This window comes from Carassius auratus, chromosome 16 (assembly GCF_003368295.1).
Source record: "Carassius auratus strain Wakin chromosome 16, ASM336829v1, whole genome shotgun sequence".
NCBI classification, from domain to species: domain Eukaryota; kingdom Metazoa; phylum Chordata; class Actinopteri; order Cypriniformes; family Cyprinidae; genus Carassius; species Carassius auratus.
Window position 1 is genome coordinate 4,915,693 of NC_039258.1, and position 14,182 is coordinate 4,929,874.

At 39.4% G+C, this 14,182-nt stretch overlaps 1 protein-coding gene across 1 annotated transcript; it reads left to right on the forward strand.

Moving 5' to 3' along the window:
• Window positions 1–2,003: 2,003 nt before the first annotated feature.
• On the forward strand, window positions 2,004–14,035 carry LOC113115845 (zinc finger protein ZFPM2-like). Its single transcript, XM_026283512.1, has 4 exons — window positions 2,004–2,057; window positions 8,047–8,253; window positions 9,104–9,328; window positions 10,547–14,035. Exons 2-4 carry the CDS (start codon window positions 8,079–8,081, stop codon window positions 13,015–13,017), a joined length of 2,871 nt encoding a protein of 956 aa, XP_026139297.1. The 5' UTR covers window positions 2,004–2,057; window positions 8,047–8,078; the 3' UTR covers window positions 13,018–14,035.
• The last annotated feature ends 147 nt before the right edge of the window (window positions 14,036–14,182 follow it).

The window sequence follows — 14,182 nt, forward strand, 5'->3', positions numbered from 1 at the left end:
TGACACCTTTCCAAACTCTTTTGCCATTTTGTGTCATTTTCCAAAGCGCGCTGCGAAGTGAAGCCTTTCGACGCATATCGAGAATGATTTTAATGATGCTGTAGACATCAGCGGGAAGGATTTTCATTTCAAAACGGTGCCTTTACTGCTTTATTTCTTCTCCTGGGACGACTGTCTTGCCACACACACACACACACACCAGCTGAAGTGGGCACACCCTGGCACAGTGTTTCCACCAGTGCCCGTTCCACGTTTGCTGTGGATGCCAGGGCTGCTGTGTGCTGCGGCGAGACCCAGCGAATCTGTTCCACTCTATTACCCTCGTGCCTGCCGCCCACCTTTACTGTGGGGAAAAGAGCGATTTCCTGTCGCAGTCTGTTTGATCAAGTGCTAAACCCTTATGATCAATAGAGAGACAGATGTCAGCTCCAGATGGCCGTGTGGCAGTACCTGGGGCAGTGGACGGGCCGTGCCAGGACGACAGCATGGCACTGTGCAAGGGCAGCAGTGTCCTCCCTCCGCACCAGCCGACAAACGCAATTAGATCCTTTAGCCATGACTGTTTATTTCAGACACACAAAGCGACGGCGGATGTAATTAGCTCACACTTTGCACAATATGTGGAATTACAGAAAAGTCATGGTGCAGGCGTTTCGGGATTCTTGGGTAGGATTGTACAGTAGGTGATGTCTTTTTGTGCCATTGGCATTATGACAAAAATAATCTGCTTTCATACAGGTTCCCAAACACTCCCTCGTCCGCCATTGGTCAGACAAACAACGAGTATATGGTTTACTACAGGGGTTCACAAACTTTTTTGTTGTTGTTGTCAGCAGAACCCCTGTTTGATTGGGTTCCTAAGCAGATGATAATAATAATAATAATAATAATAATAATAATAATACTTCTACAGCACAATTGTAATTTACAATTATATATATATGTATATGTGTTTTTTTTTTATTAAGCCAGGAATGTATTACTGTAAATTACAATAGTATAACTAAAATGAATATTTGATCATTATAAAGGCAGTTTTATTTTACACTTCAAGTTAAAGATTTGTATCTTACATTCTACTTTAAACATTTTAAATCCTTGTGCTTTTATTTTGGCTGAAAATAAAAATGTTGTACATTTCTGCCCACAAAAATGATGGAAATTACACAAATGTGTAAATGAAGTGAACCTAACACATGCATGCGTTCCCAAGTGAACGTTAAACTTGCAGTACGTGCAGAGATGGGGTTTGCTGCATTTACTGTGAATACTGTCATGTTTCTCTTTAAAACAAGCAGAGCATCTATACGGGTATTTAAATGAATTATGGTTTTTGTTTAAATAATTGCACTAATGAATAATAGCGGGTAGGCCCTTTTATTTATTTAAATTTTACATTGAATATTATTCATTACTAGTGTTTCATCAACACACAAACCCCCTGCAGTACCCTCAGGAACCCCCAGGGGTTTGCAAACCCACATTTTGGAATCCCTGGTTTATTGTATTATTCTAAAAAAGACACGCCTTATCCTCAAACACCATCAAATGCGAGACATCTTTGTCAGCTCTCCTCCTGCGATTTGTCCATGTCGCAGCGATCTGTCATCTTCCAAAATGGTTGACAGGTGCATCAATCTGGCTCAATCTCCCACGAAAAGCGTCACTGCCAGACGGCCCGAGTCGAGGTTTCCAAAGAGGAGAAGGAGCCATTTTTCCAGGCCGTGCATTTGCATGAGGGCAAGCGTCCATGGGCCCATGTGGCACGGGGACGGAGCCATGTTGGAAGAGAGCGGTCCCGCTGGAGCCCGGCCGTTCACCTGCTCCCCAGCGTGGAGCATGCTGGGAAGGGGACGCGGGCCACCGACCACAGCTGGGGGTCTGCTGTGCAGCTCAACACTACCGCTCCCCGCTGCCACGAAGGCGTGACGTCCCATTAACGCTGATGGTCAAGACGGGTGGCATGTGTGTGTCCCTCCCAGCGGGGGCCGCAGTAAACACATGTCGACTAGCCGCAACCAATATGCAGTAACCTGACGACGTGAGCACTGCTCTCGGTGAGAATGTTTGCTCAACGCTCTCTTTTAAATCTGCAATCAGAATATTAACACGATTTTTTTAACCAAGAGTGAACTAATCTGTGCCGCTTCCCATGGAAAGTAGATCGAATTCTATTTTTTTTTTCCATAATAATGCATGTACACAAAATGTGTAATTTCAAGCTAAATATATTTATTTTCCACTGCTGGATGCTTGCTTTTCATCCAAAAATGCTTTTGCAACATTCATGTGATGTGTAAACAAAGTTTGGGCTTGACGTTAAACTGATGAGCGGATGTGTTTTTAATGCTAATTCTCATCACAGCTGTTGCTGTAAACACAGTAAATTAAAGCTTTTGTCAGTGGGATTCTCAAATCGGCAAATGAAAAGTACTTCTAAAGGGATTTGTCAAAATCAGCTTTTAATTGTTAAATAAACATCACATTTTGACTATTATAAATCATTCAGTATTATAAACACATTTCTGTATCTGATGGGAGTTAGAAACCTGAAGTGTTTTGAGCTGGAATTTCTAATATTGAGAAGGAATTTCATATTTATTTTGTTCTGTCATTCAAGATAGTCAGGAATTACTGTACTCTCTCTGCCATAGTTTACTATATGATACTGCACTAATGCAATAATGCATTTCACACCACAATATAACGGTGTACTACACTACTCTAACACAGTACTATAGTGCATTACATGAATGCATATATTTTATAATTTTATGCTAATATCAATGCTGTCATTTTATTTACTTGAATTTTTCCACAAATGTGCATCCCATCTGCAAAGAATTCAAGCATGTGTACAATAATTCTCATTTATGCTTTAGAAAATACTGTAAAACAGTCACTGCAAGACAATGAAATTGTTGAAATGCTTACAAAAAACTGTCTTTTCGGGAAAACAAGGAGGGGACAAGTAGCTGTGTGTCTGAGATTGGTCTCGTGTGGTTTTGGGATGAGCAGAGTGAGCTCTGATAGGTCAGATCTGTATTCCAGCATGGGAACAGTGCCCCCTTATGGCCATACACAGTGATTGTTGACATTGGGACAGAAAATATTAGTCTGATGGCCTATCAGTAACACGAGTCCCTTATTTAGAGTTGTTGTATTTAGATTTTTTTTGTTCTTCATAATTAATAACTGAGGTTGGAAGTTTAGATGTACATTCACAAGTAGTTCAAAATTAGTGTCAACAAAGAAATACCTACCATATTTCATTGCTGTATTGGGTTCAGTCTTAACCAGGCAAGGTTTTTTGCCATCATGAAATACAACCCATTTTACTTCCATAATCTGATGCATTTCCAAGTGAAACACAATTCTCAACTTGAAAGAATGTTAAGAGGGAATTGATTTTATCCATTGGGATTGATTTGAATTAGAAATTACTCCACATGGTAAACCACTTACACTCATAATGACCTTTAATGAAGCAAAAAGTATGAATTTTTTCATTTGATTTTTTTGTTTTTACTTTGTTGGTGGTTTTAGGACCTCTGTGTTTGTTTCCTTTTCATTTAGGTTTTTGAGGACGAAAAATAAATTAGCAACTATTCAGTCGCTTGTTGTTTGCTGGTAAAAGATTATTTTTAAAGCTTTTATTTTGATATAGAAACAAAATTGGAAGTCTTATGTGTTTTTAACTACTTGAAGTTTAAAAGTTTCAGAATACTTCATACTTGACTTTTAGCAGCTTGCTAGTAAAGCTAAATTATGAGATGCATTTTATTTTATTTTATTTTTTTGCTCCGGCTATAGTGAATGAATTACTGGATGTCTGAAGGTAAAAGCTGTCTGATCTTTCCGGAAGGATGATATCAAATGTTAACATCAAATACACCTTTATTGTCACAAAATATAAAGGATGCATTTGCCTTCCTTTGTCCCAGATTCATTTTTGGCAGTGGCATTTCTGGCGTAGCGTTAAGGTTTGTGCTCCACACCGCCGTTACGGCTTCTGATGCAGCCGTTTGTCTGGACAGATGGGAGAAACAAACACGGATATGTTTAACTATGCATTTTACAGCAAACTATTAAAGTCTTTCACTATTTACACATGCAAACATTTGAGTAGCTGTCCTCCGGCCAGTTCATTAGCCAGCCCTTCTGTCGTCTTTTGCCATGAAAAGACAGCGAGCGAAAGCAAACGAGAGCTAGAAAGGGTTGTTTTGTGCTTTTGCAACACGCTCAATCTTTTAAAGTAATTCCAAAGTGCTCATGCCCTGTGTTTTGAGGGCTTCGGTCTGCGGCTCATCCTGGTGCGTCTGATTAGAAAGACACAGACTTACACGTGTAATTGCATGATGCTGAACCCTCCTGTAATTCCTTTATGTGGACATCTTTAAGTAAGTGTTTAAAAGCATCATTAGTGCGAACGAGGGGGGAGTTTGGGCCGCGAGGACAAGCCAGCGCTAGTGGATTCTATAGCGGGGGAGATTGTATGAAAGAAGTTATCTGGACTGTGTACAGGATACCGGGTTTTGATTGTTTTAATGAAGCAGCTGGCTTATTGTGTGTCCTTAATTCCTCCATTGTTTTTGGAATATGTCATAGTTCTTTATTCTTTTATCAGGTGCGCTGCAGGAGGACAGAAACAATAGGCTTCATTGCGACTGCGTTGGCCGCGGCACAAAGGCCTTCTGCTGCAGACAGCTCACAGGCAAAAGCAGCACGGCGCTGGCTACGCTTTTCAGCCGGGGTCCCGTGTCTCCTGCGCGTGCACTCTCGCTTTAGGGCCGCCCATCGACCTGTGTATTTCAGTGTGTGAATTTACAATGGCAAAGACAGGAAGTCTTCATCCCAACTGTGGATGTTCTTTAAGGTGGACTTTCTGACCCTGCGAGCATGAAGTCGGGATTTTTTTGACATCGAATATAGGCATAGTACTCTGATTATTTCTGCATTATTTAAAAGACTCATTATGCTGCACAGTATGCTAATTTTCTACTACTTTTGCCAAAAATGTACAAAATACATTCCCTTTATCCCACAATGCAAAGCGCGATCATTTTCAGAGTGATGGACAACTGCAAATAACATTATGCATTTTTTTCTCTCTCTGTTTTGTACTAGACTGTCAAAAGTTAAGAATGTTAGATTAGATTAAAAATACAAACATTTTATATACAAGATGATAATGGGCAGCTGTGATTTTTAACTGGTGGGTTCCAAGTATGTTCTGAAATTTGTATTGGAAATGCTAAATACTAATAATAAAAAATGCAACTAACCATATAATTATGGATAGTAAAATACATAGGCAAATCAGCATTTAATAGGCAGGAGAAAGCATTTCCCTCATGGTTTGCTCGTCCATCCAGTGCACAGTATTTTCATCTGTCATTAGTTGCTGAAAATATGAAAACATCAAAGTTTAGAGAAACGTAGGAACTACATTTTGATTGTAAACAATATATAGACTTTTTTGTATTTTAATGTTATATATTATATTCTCCTTTTTTTATTATAAATCAGTTCTGTATTTCTTCATGTATTTAAAAAATGTCATTATAATAATTTAGAATTAGCAGATATTTGTTGACATTAATAATAATATATTTATAATTACTATACTTGTAATAATTCCCATTTTTAAAGCATATTCTTATTTTATATTGTACAATGTAACACATGTTAATTATTAACAATTAATATTAACTTTTTTTAAATAAATTTGTTGATGAAAACCTTCAACTGAAGAAAAAAAAGCACAAATGAAAATTATAAATGTTGCATATATATATATATATATATATATATATAAACTAATATAATTGAGAAAAGCACTTTAAAATTAAAAAGAACATTTAAATATGAACATAAAAGCTAATTCTACATATTAATAAATACTGCAATATTATATAAGCAATACTAAAATAACACTTGTATAATACTGTATGTGATTTGTATGTTGGATTGCCACTTGATGTCTGATGTAGAATCTTAAAACCTGAAGCAAAACGAGTTGAAAACCACTGCTGAAGAACTCACCTTGCAGCCGCAGAAACATCAGCATTGGAGAAGGACATGACAGCAACACTAATATTGTTCTGATTTTTATTATACCTCATTTCTGGGCTGTCTAAAAGTTTGCCAGTCATCTGTTTTGACATCACAACTCACGGGCCATCCCACAATGCAGCAGTGCCCTGCATAGGCTACATCACATTTCTGCCTTCTTTTTTGTGTAAGTAATGAGTTCTTCATGCAACTTCCAGCAGTACTCTGAGCAGGCAGAGGTGACCTGCGCCCTCCTGCTGGTGCAGGTGACAGTTGTGATCTGCGCTGATGGCGACGGCAGTTTTTGTTATTTTAATTAGGAGATAAGGAAGGAGAGAGCCTCTCCAGGCAGTGTGTGGTGTGTGACAGGATCCCGTTGATGAAGAGGACCAGTCTCTCCCCGCTGCAGATTCACACCATGATAAGCTGCTCTTTCAGGCAGCAGTCACACATTTCTAACACAGAAGCTTTCGCAGTCAGCGCCTGCATAGAAAGCCATTTATTCTCCAACTTTCTTCTTTTTATATATCTGATCTGATTGTATGATATCTTTAATTTTTGAGCACCCCTTGGTTAATACAGTGATTATTAAATCATTTCATCCTAAGATTTCTCCTTCTATGTGTGCTTATTAGGTTATTTTTATTAGACGGCTATTAGTTGAATAGTCAATGAGTCAAATGACTTGCACTGTGCAGTATCATTCTTTCAGACCTTTTCAGGAATTTCAGTTCCATTTCTTTTTCTCTCCATACCTTTCCAACAGCTGCTCTTCTTCTCTGAAGCTCCGTCAGTGTGTTTGCACATCTCTAACTGAGAGCTTTAATTAATTGTCCAGCTTTCCTACTGAAACAATGTCCTAATTCTGCCATTTAGAATCTGCGCATCATAGTTTGTTGTTATCTCCGAAGCCAGATTTTTTGGTAAATAGTCATATTTAAAACTTTAATCTCTTGAATGGCAAATGAAGTGTGGATGAAATCCATGCATGTGCGATGATAAATGCTATCTGAGCATAAACCCTTCACTGACTTCCCGTCCATCCCTCCCTTCTTTTCTTTTCTGAATGTATTCAGAGAGTGTTTGATCTGAACTCAAATGTTAGATGAACAGTAGACCGTAAATATTTACCATCCCTTTAGAGTAATATGATTAATTAAAGATGAAGTGCCTAACATTATGAAAACTGCAAAAAGAGTGATTTTTTTTTCTTTTTTTTGAATACTCCCCAAATTCCTTTACTTGAACAAATTATGTTTTAATGGTCATTTTCCAACAATTTTTTTTTTCATGAATTTAAGGCTGTCCTGCATGCCATTTTGCAGTTTAATTATAATACCTGAATAATTTCCGTAAACGTAGTGTTTGATGCAAACATAAAAAATAAATGTATAATCATTTATATAATTTTGATAAAATAATATTCAAATAAATGTTCAATAATGCAAGCAAAAACTATAGAATAAAAACAGATCTAAACAACAATTTAGAATTTTAAATATAATACTAAAGACTAAACTTAAAACATTTGGGGTTGGTTAGATTGTTGGTCTCTTATGATCACCAAGGCTGCATTCATTTGATAAAAAAAAGAAACAAATACAGTAAAAACGGTTAAATATAATAAACATTTTAAAATATTTTATTCCATTTTTATTCTGTTTTCTATTTTAATAAATTTGAAAATGTAATTTATTCCTCTGAAGGCACAGATGAATTTTCAGCATCATTACTCCAGTCTTCAGTGGGTAGCACTTTATTTTACAGTCCTGTTCCTCATCTACATACTGTGTACGTATTATAGTAATTACAATAACTATGTAATAACTAGTTACTAACCCTGAACCTACCCCTAAACCTAACCCTACCCCATGTAGTTACCTTGTATTACCAGAACTTTCTTAGATAAATACACTGTAAGTACACTATAAGTACATGTTAGTATACGTACTGTAAAATAAAGTGCAACGTGTGTTTTCTTGTCTCACGCAGGTGGTCAGTTGTGGTGCACCACGACCAAGAACATGATGGAAGGTGAAGAGCTGGTGGCATTCGCAGTGGACTTTGATTCTCGATTGCAGGCGGTCAGTCACATGTCTCTCGGTGAGGGCATGTACCCAGCACGCCTTCTGGACACCATCCAGCTCCTGCCCCAGCAAGCTGCCATGGCCTCCATATTACCCACAGCTATAGTCAACAGTAAGCCCTGCTTCTGTTTATACACAAGCTCAATAACTGTCCACAGGCATCATAAACATGTATGCAGCGAATCAAAATGAATAACGGTCAACATACTTTTACAATGAGGCCGTATGGTTGAGTCCTGCCTTGGCCACAATATTGCCGCATATGGGGTCTCACCTGTTCCCGCGGCTGCACTGTTGAGCTTTCTAGCCAATCGTTTGAGCCAGTTCAGAACATGTAACACACACACGTATTACACTGAAAACAGAGGATGCTGGAGTTATTCACAGATTAACCTCTGCTGGAGGAACGTGATGTTCTGCCCTTCAGTTTAGGGGTATAGTAAACATATCTGGACTCTGACCAACCTTGTAATTGCAAAATTCAAGCCATTTGCAAATACTTTGTTTGTTGACTTTATCAGGGAAGTCTAGAGTTCAGCTTGACACAGAGGATGCTGCTAGCAGATGGTGCAATGTTTTCATTTGCCCTTGAGGAAAGGGCACAAGCCTACTGGAAGCATCTCTGTTGCCATGCAACATCACAGCAGAAATGTCATTTAAAGCTGTTATTTGAGCCGTGCATGTGAACTGATCATTTAACACTACAGATATATCCCCTATAGGAATGGGATTTGTAAGGAATTAGTTCTACTTCCACTTTTGAAGAAGTATAAAAAGGAAATGCCATTCCATAGCCTAATGTTGAGAATTTCAATAATAAATTTACTTCTTTGCATAAGGCGTTTGCACCTTTTGACTTGTAAGTCTTTTTAGAGGCAGCATAAATGCTACTGATAAAGCTCATAATGTGTCAAGTTAAACACTCAGCAGTTTGCCTTCACATGCCTGTCTCTGTGTTTCAGAGGACATCTTCCCCTGTAAAGCATGTGGGATATGGTACAGGAGTGAGAGGAACCTTCAGGCCCACCTGATGTATTACTGCAGTGGGCGGCAGAGGGAACCCGATAACATCTCTGAAGAGACCGACGCCAGTTCCCACCAAACTCCCAATATCTGCCCTTTCCCACAATGCAACAAGAGCTTCAGCAACCCTCGTGCTCTGGAGATGCACTTGAGCTCACACAGTAGTGAGTATGATGGTTTCATAAGTTCAATGCATTTTGACGTCATTCTGACCGTCATTGCACATTTAGCTCACTCATCACCCATTCCTATTTTGCAGCTATTATGTTTAGGTTTTGTAAACATGTAGTAGAAGGGTAGAATAAATATTAAAATGTTATCAAATTAAACGTTTTAATATTATTTAAAACCCAGCCAACCTGGAAATGGATGATGATGATTGTTATTAGTTCAGTTTAGTTTAGTTTCTCTTTTACTATCTCCTTAAATTTGTCTTGAGCAAATCAAACATGCAACAATACACTTATTTATTTACACTCTTACACAATCCTAATAATTGACCAACATTACAGATTACCCCGTCACATTACCCTCAACCACACAACAATTTCAGTAACGTATTATATACAAATTTTATGCATAATGAAATTAGAGAAAATGTTTACCTAATCATCTTACAATTTGGTACCTTATACAGTATCTCCTGCCTGAGGGCATCAGCTCATACTCCTTGTGGAGAATATGGCTTGGGTCACCAATCATTTTTAGACTTCCAGACCTCTCAAAAATTTCCAGAAGAGAAAATGGGAACAACAAAAATTATTTTTCCTGCTGTTCTAACCACATATTGAAGTTGTGATCTAAGTTTAATTCAAATTGCCAAATCATATTGTAAAACCATAACATATTATAGATTCAAAATCTGATGACTTGATGACTCCATTGCAGACTCAGATTTGTGGCCATTATATCAGAGAAAGTTTAATTAATTTAATTTAATGATTGATAATTATAATGATATTAATAGTATTATTTTATATTAATGTTATAGTATTAGTTATATACATATGTAATAAATATAAAAAATAATTTAATAATAGAATAGAATAATATGTTATATACATACAAAATAAATACATAGTTAAGATAAATTATTAACAATATATGTACTTCACATTCACTGCCATTTTAGGTTGTTTGATCTGCAACAGCCAAAAGCTTGCTTATGTTCATATTAAAATGAACAAAAATTCTATATTTGCATGTAAAAAATCAACAATAACAGTTTTAGCCATTCATTAAGGTTAGATCAAATAATCTTCATCGCGCAAATAATGTGCATTTAGGAAAAAGGAACCAAATGCTAAAGCAGACACAATGTAAAATTAGTGGAAATGCAAGATGAACAATGAACAAAAAAATGTTTTCTTTCTTTCTCACAGGTGTCAAAATGGAAGAGTCTCTTCCCCCAGGCACCAGCTTGAAATGCACAATCTGTAACTTCACAGCAGATTCACTTCTTACATTCCAGCACCACATCCTTTCACACCTGTCACAGGCAGCCTTCAGATGCAATCACTGCCACATCAGCTTCCAGAACCACAGGGAACTGCTGCAGCATCAAGACTTGCACGGACACTCCGGGAAGATTCGCAGGGAGAGCGACAGTGAGAACTCCCCAAGAGGAGGAGAGGAAAGCCTACAGGCCACACGAGCAGAACTGTTGGGCAGGAAGGATGTGGTTATGCAAAGTCCCAAGAACACACCTAACAAGGCCAACAGTCCTGATGGAGAACTCGAAAGACTGGAGAAAAAACCTACCCTCGGCCTGCAAAAGGGAGAAAGTCACCCAGGAAGCAAGGCTAGTTTCTCTTACACCAGAATCAAGTCGGAACCCTCTAGTCCACGGCTAGCCTCCTCGCCGGTCCAGCACAACATGGGCCCAACTTTCCCCATGGGTCCATTCCTGTCACAGTTTGCTTTCTCCCAGGACATTTCTGTGGTACCACAAGCATCTGAGATTCTAGCCAAAATGTCAGAGCTGGTGCATCGCAGGCTACGCCATGGAGGGAACAGCTACCCTCCAGTCATCTACAGTCCTCTCATGCCAAAAGGAGCAACCTGCTTTGAATGCAACATCACTTTCAATAATCTAGACAACTACTTAGTTCACAAGAAGCACTACTGCAACAGTCGCTGGCAGCACATGGCGAAGTCTCCAGACTTCTCCAGTGTTCCGGACAAGGTGTCCGATGCCATAAGTCCAAACAGTGGCCACACTTCGGTCGGTATGCTCCCTGGGTGCCTTCCATCAGAAACCGACAGTCATCTCGTGACAACAGCTTGCTTGAATTCATCCGTTTTGGATATTATGAACGCTGGTGGGAAAGTGCCAGAAAAAGACCTTCCTGGGCAAGTAAAGAAGGTTACTACACCAACAGGAGTTGAGGAACGGCTCGGAGGAAAACAGCCTGAGGTGAAGAGTCCCAGCACGTCTTTGGTGGACGGTGACAACGACCCAAACAAGACCACCTGTGAAGCATGCAACATCACCTTCAGCCGTCATGAAACGTTCATGGTTCACAAGCAGTACTATTGCGCCACTCGCCATGACCCACCCATGAAACGAATGTCTGCAAAGGTGCCTGCCATGCAGCGGACCATGAGAACACGCAAGCGGAGGAAGATGTACGAGATGTGTCTACCTGACCAAGACCAACGGCAACCCATGGGGCCACAGCCAGGATTTTTGGGCATGCCCAATCTAGGGAATCCCTGTACATCCCAGGAAACGGTAGAAAGTCTGTCTGACCGCTTCCATCCACGATGTGACATCTTTCCAAGCCTTGTCCCGAAACACTTAGATGCTTCTCTTACCATCTCCAAGCCTATTCTTGCCCCCAAAGGTAACACTATTGCAGAGCCACAGGAACTAGATGCTCCGATAGATCTGAGCAAAAAGTGCTCACCTCTTCCAGACAAGTCATGCAACTCCCCCAAAAGACTCTTGGACTATCACGAATGTACCGTGTGCAAGATCAGTTTTAACAAAGTGGAGAACTACCTTGCCCATAAACAGAACTTTTGTCCTTTCACATGTGCTCAGCATGGCGAGATCAGCAGTCTGGAGCAGCCGATGTTCCCGGGTGTCAAGAGCGAAGGCAATAATTCAGAAGACATCTATGATAAGAGTTCTGTGAAATGTGAGAAAAACGGTGGCAAGTTGATGGTGCAAAACGGAAGCATGTTTCCACCACAACTCGGGCCGGCGACGGATCTGAAAGCTTTCAGTGATTCATCGCTCATGACTTCGAAAGATGAGAACAAGAACATGTTTTTGCCTCACTGTCTCTATCCTGGAGCAATAAAGAAGATGAAAGGTACAGAGCCGATATCACCATATTTCGGGATTAAAAGCACCGACTACATGGCAGGGAGTCTCGTTATGCAGGGTGAGGCGGCCGAACAGGAGCAAAGCAGCAACGGCGCAGGTGAGACGGGCACAGAACCACCTGCGGCCAATGGCTGCCCCCATCCCGGCAAGGAGCCGCTGCCCCTGCTGCCCAAAAACAGGGGCATGGTGATTGTCAACGGTGCTCATAAAGAAGATCGCCAGACACCAGAAACACCCCAGCAAGAGAATCAGCCTCACAACACCTCATCACCAGAGGAACAAACCTCTCCCACATGGGGAGCCGAGAATCCTCCCGACCCAAACGAGAATGTATCGCCAACTTCGAAATCGCCTGTGGAGGAATCCGCACCCGCCGGAAAAGGCATAAATGGGTCAGCGCCGCCAGCAGGCAGTGGGAAGTATTGCCGCCTCTGTGACATCCAGTTCAATAACTTGTCAAACTTTATCACTCACAAGAAGTTTTACTGCTCATCACATGCCGCCGAGCATGTGAAATGAAATTCGCTCTTCTTCCCTCGTCTTTTTTGGGTACACGGTCGTGTCTGAAATAGTGCATCATGCAGTTTTATATACTGCTTGTGGACAATCAAGAGAAGCTTCTTCTTTCGTTATTTGAAGACTTAATGCAAAATAATGAAGAAAAAAAAATCCAAGTGTAATATTGGTGCCACTTTCACCTTTTATTTATTTTACAATCAGTATTAATAGAAGTAGTGCTCTTAATTTAAATTCAAAGAAAGTTTATATCAGAGTTGTTTGTAATGTTAATGTATAGTCATTCTTGTGTAGCAGACATATTGTTTACAATGTACGTTAGGTTCAAGGAGACCATAGGCACAGGATACAAAACTGAAATGCGATTTAGACCCAACAATAGCTACTGGAGCACTTGTGTATTCTTATTTGCTGGTACAGTTTTTTGTATATGTCCAAATGTCACTTGCAGTATGATTCTCTTGACTTCAGCCTTAAAACAGTTCGGAGGGATAACCAGGCACAACGCTGCAGCTCATGTTTTGGCATATACTGTACACATGGCTTTGCATATATATATGTTGCTGTTTGTCTGTCTTTTCTTGGACTCAGAAGTGGATGTTTAAATGAGGATGGCAGCATTCTTGTATAGTACTTGTATTTCTGTTTGCTGATACACCTTGTTCTCCCTTTTTAAAAATTTGCTCTCAGCGCAATACTTTGTATAAAAAATTTAAAAAAAACATAAGGAAAAAAAGGGGGGCGGGAACATTACGGAAAGCAGTATTATAAAGGGGGAAGAGCAGCTATTTCTTACTCCTGAAAAAAAAAATAATTGTACAAAAAGCAGGTTTATCAATGGATTATTGATGGGTGGGACAAGGGAATACTGTAAAAATGATCATTCCAATGTCCTTATGTAAGAAAAATATTTCTTAAAAATGTTGTTGCTATGCATGTATATGGATGGAATAAAATTCCAGATCTGTTGGAAATTTTTATTTTGATGTGGTGTCAATTAAACTTCAATCCTCAGGATAAACAGACCATGGTATTGTCTTCTTTCAGCATATCTAACAGAAATATTTACAGGTCTCATCAAAAGGGAAAACATTGGAGTTAGTAGATAAATACTTTTGTGTATAGGTTCAACAAGGAGTGGAGCACACATTATGGTCGATTTCTTACA

What these genes read in the sequence shown, in the direction of transcription:
- LOC113115845 (XM_026283512.1), top strand. Translation starts at nt 8,079, where the DNA reads ATGATGGAAGGTGAAGAGCTGGTGGCATTCGCAGTGGACTTTGATTCT. An exon ending in ACCCACAGCTATAGTCAACA is followed by an intron (nt 8,254 to 9,103) that starts GTAAGCCCTGCT and finishes TCTGTGTTTCAG; the next exon opens with AGGACATCTTCCCCTGTAAA. An exon ending in GCACTTGAGCTCACACAGTA is followed by an intron (nt 9,329 to 10,546) that starts GTGAGTATGATG and finishes TCTTTCTCACAG; the next exon opens with GTGTCAAAATGGAAGAGTCT.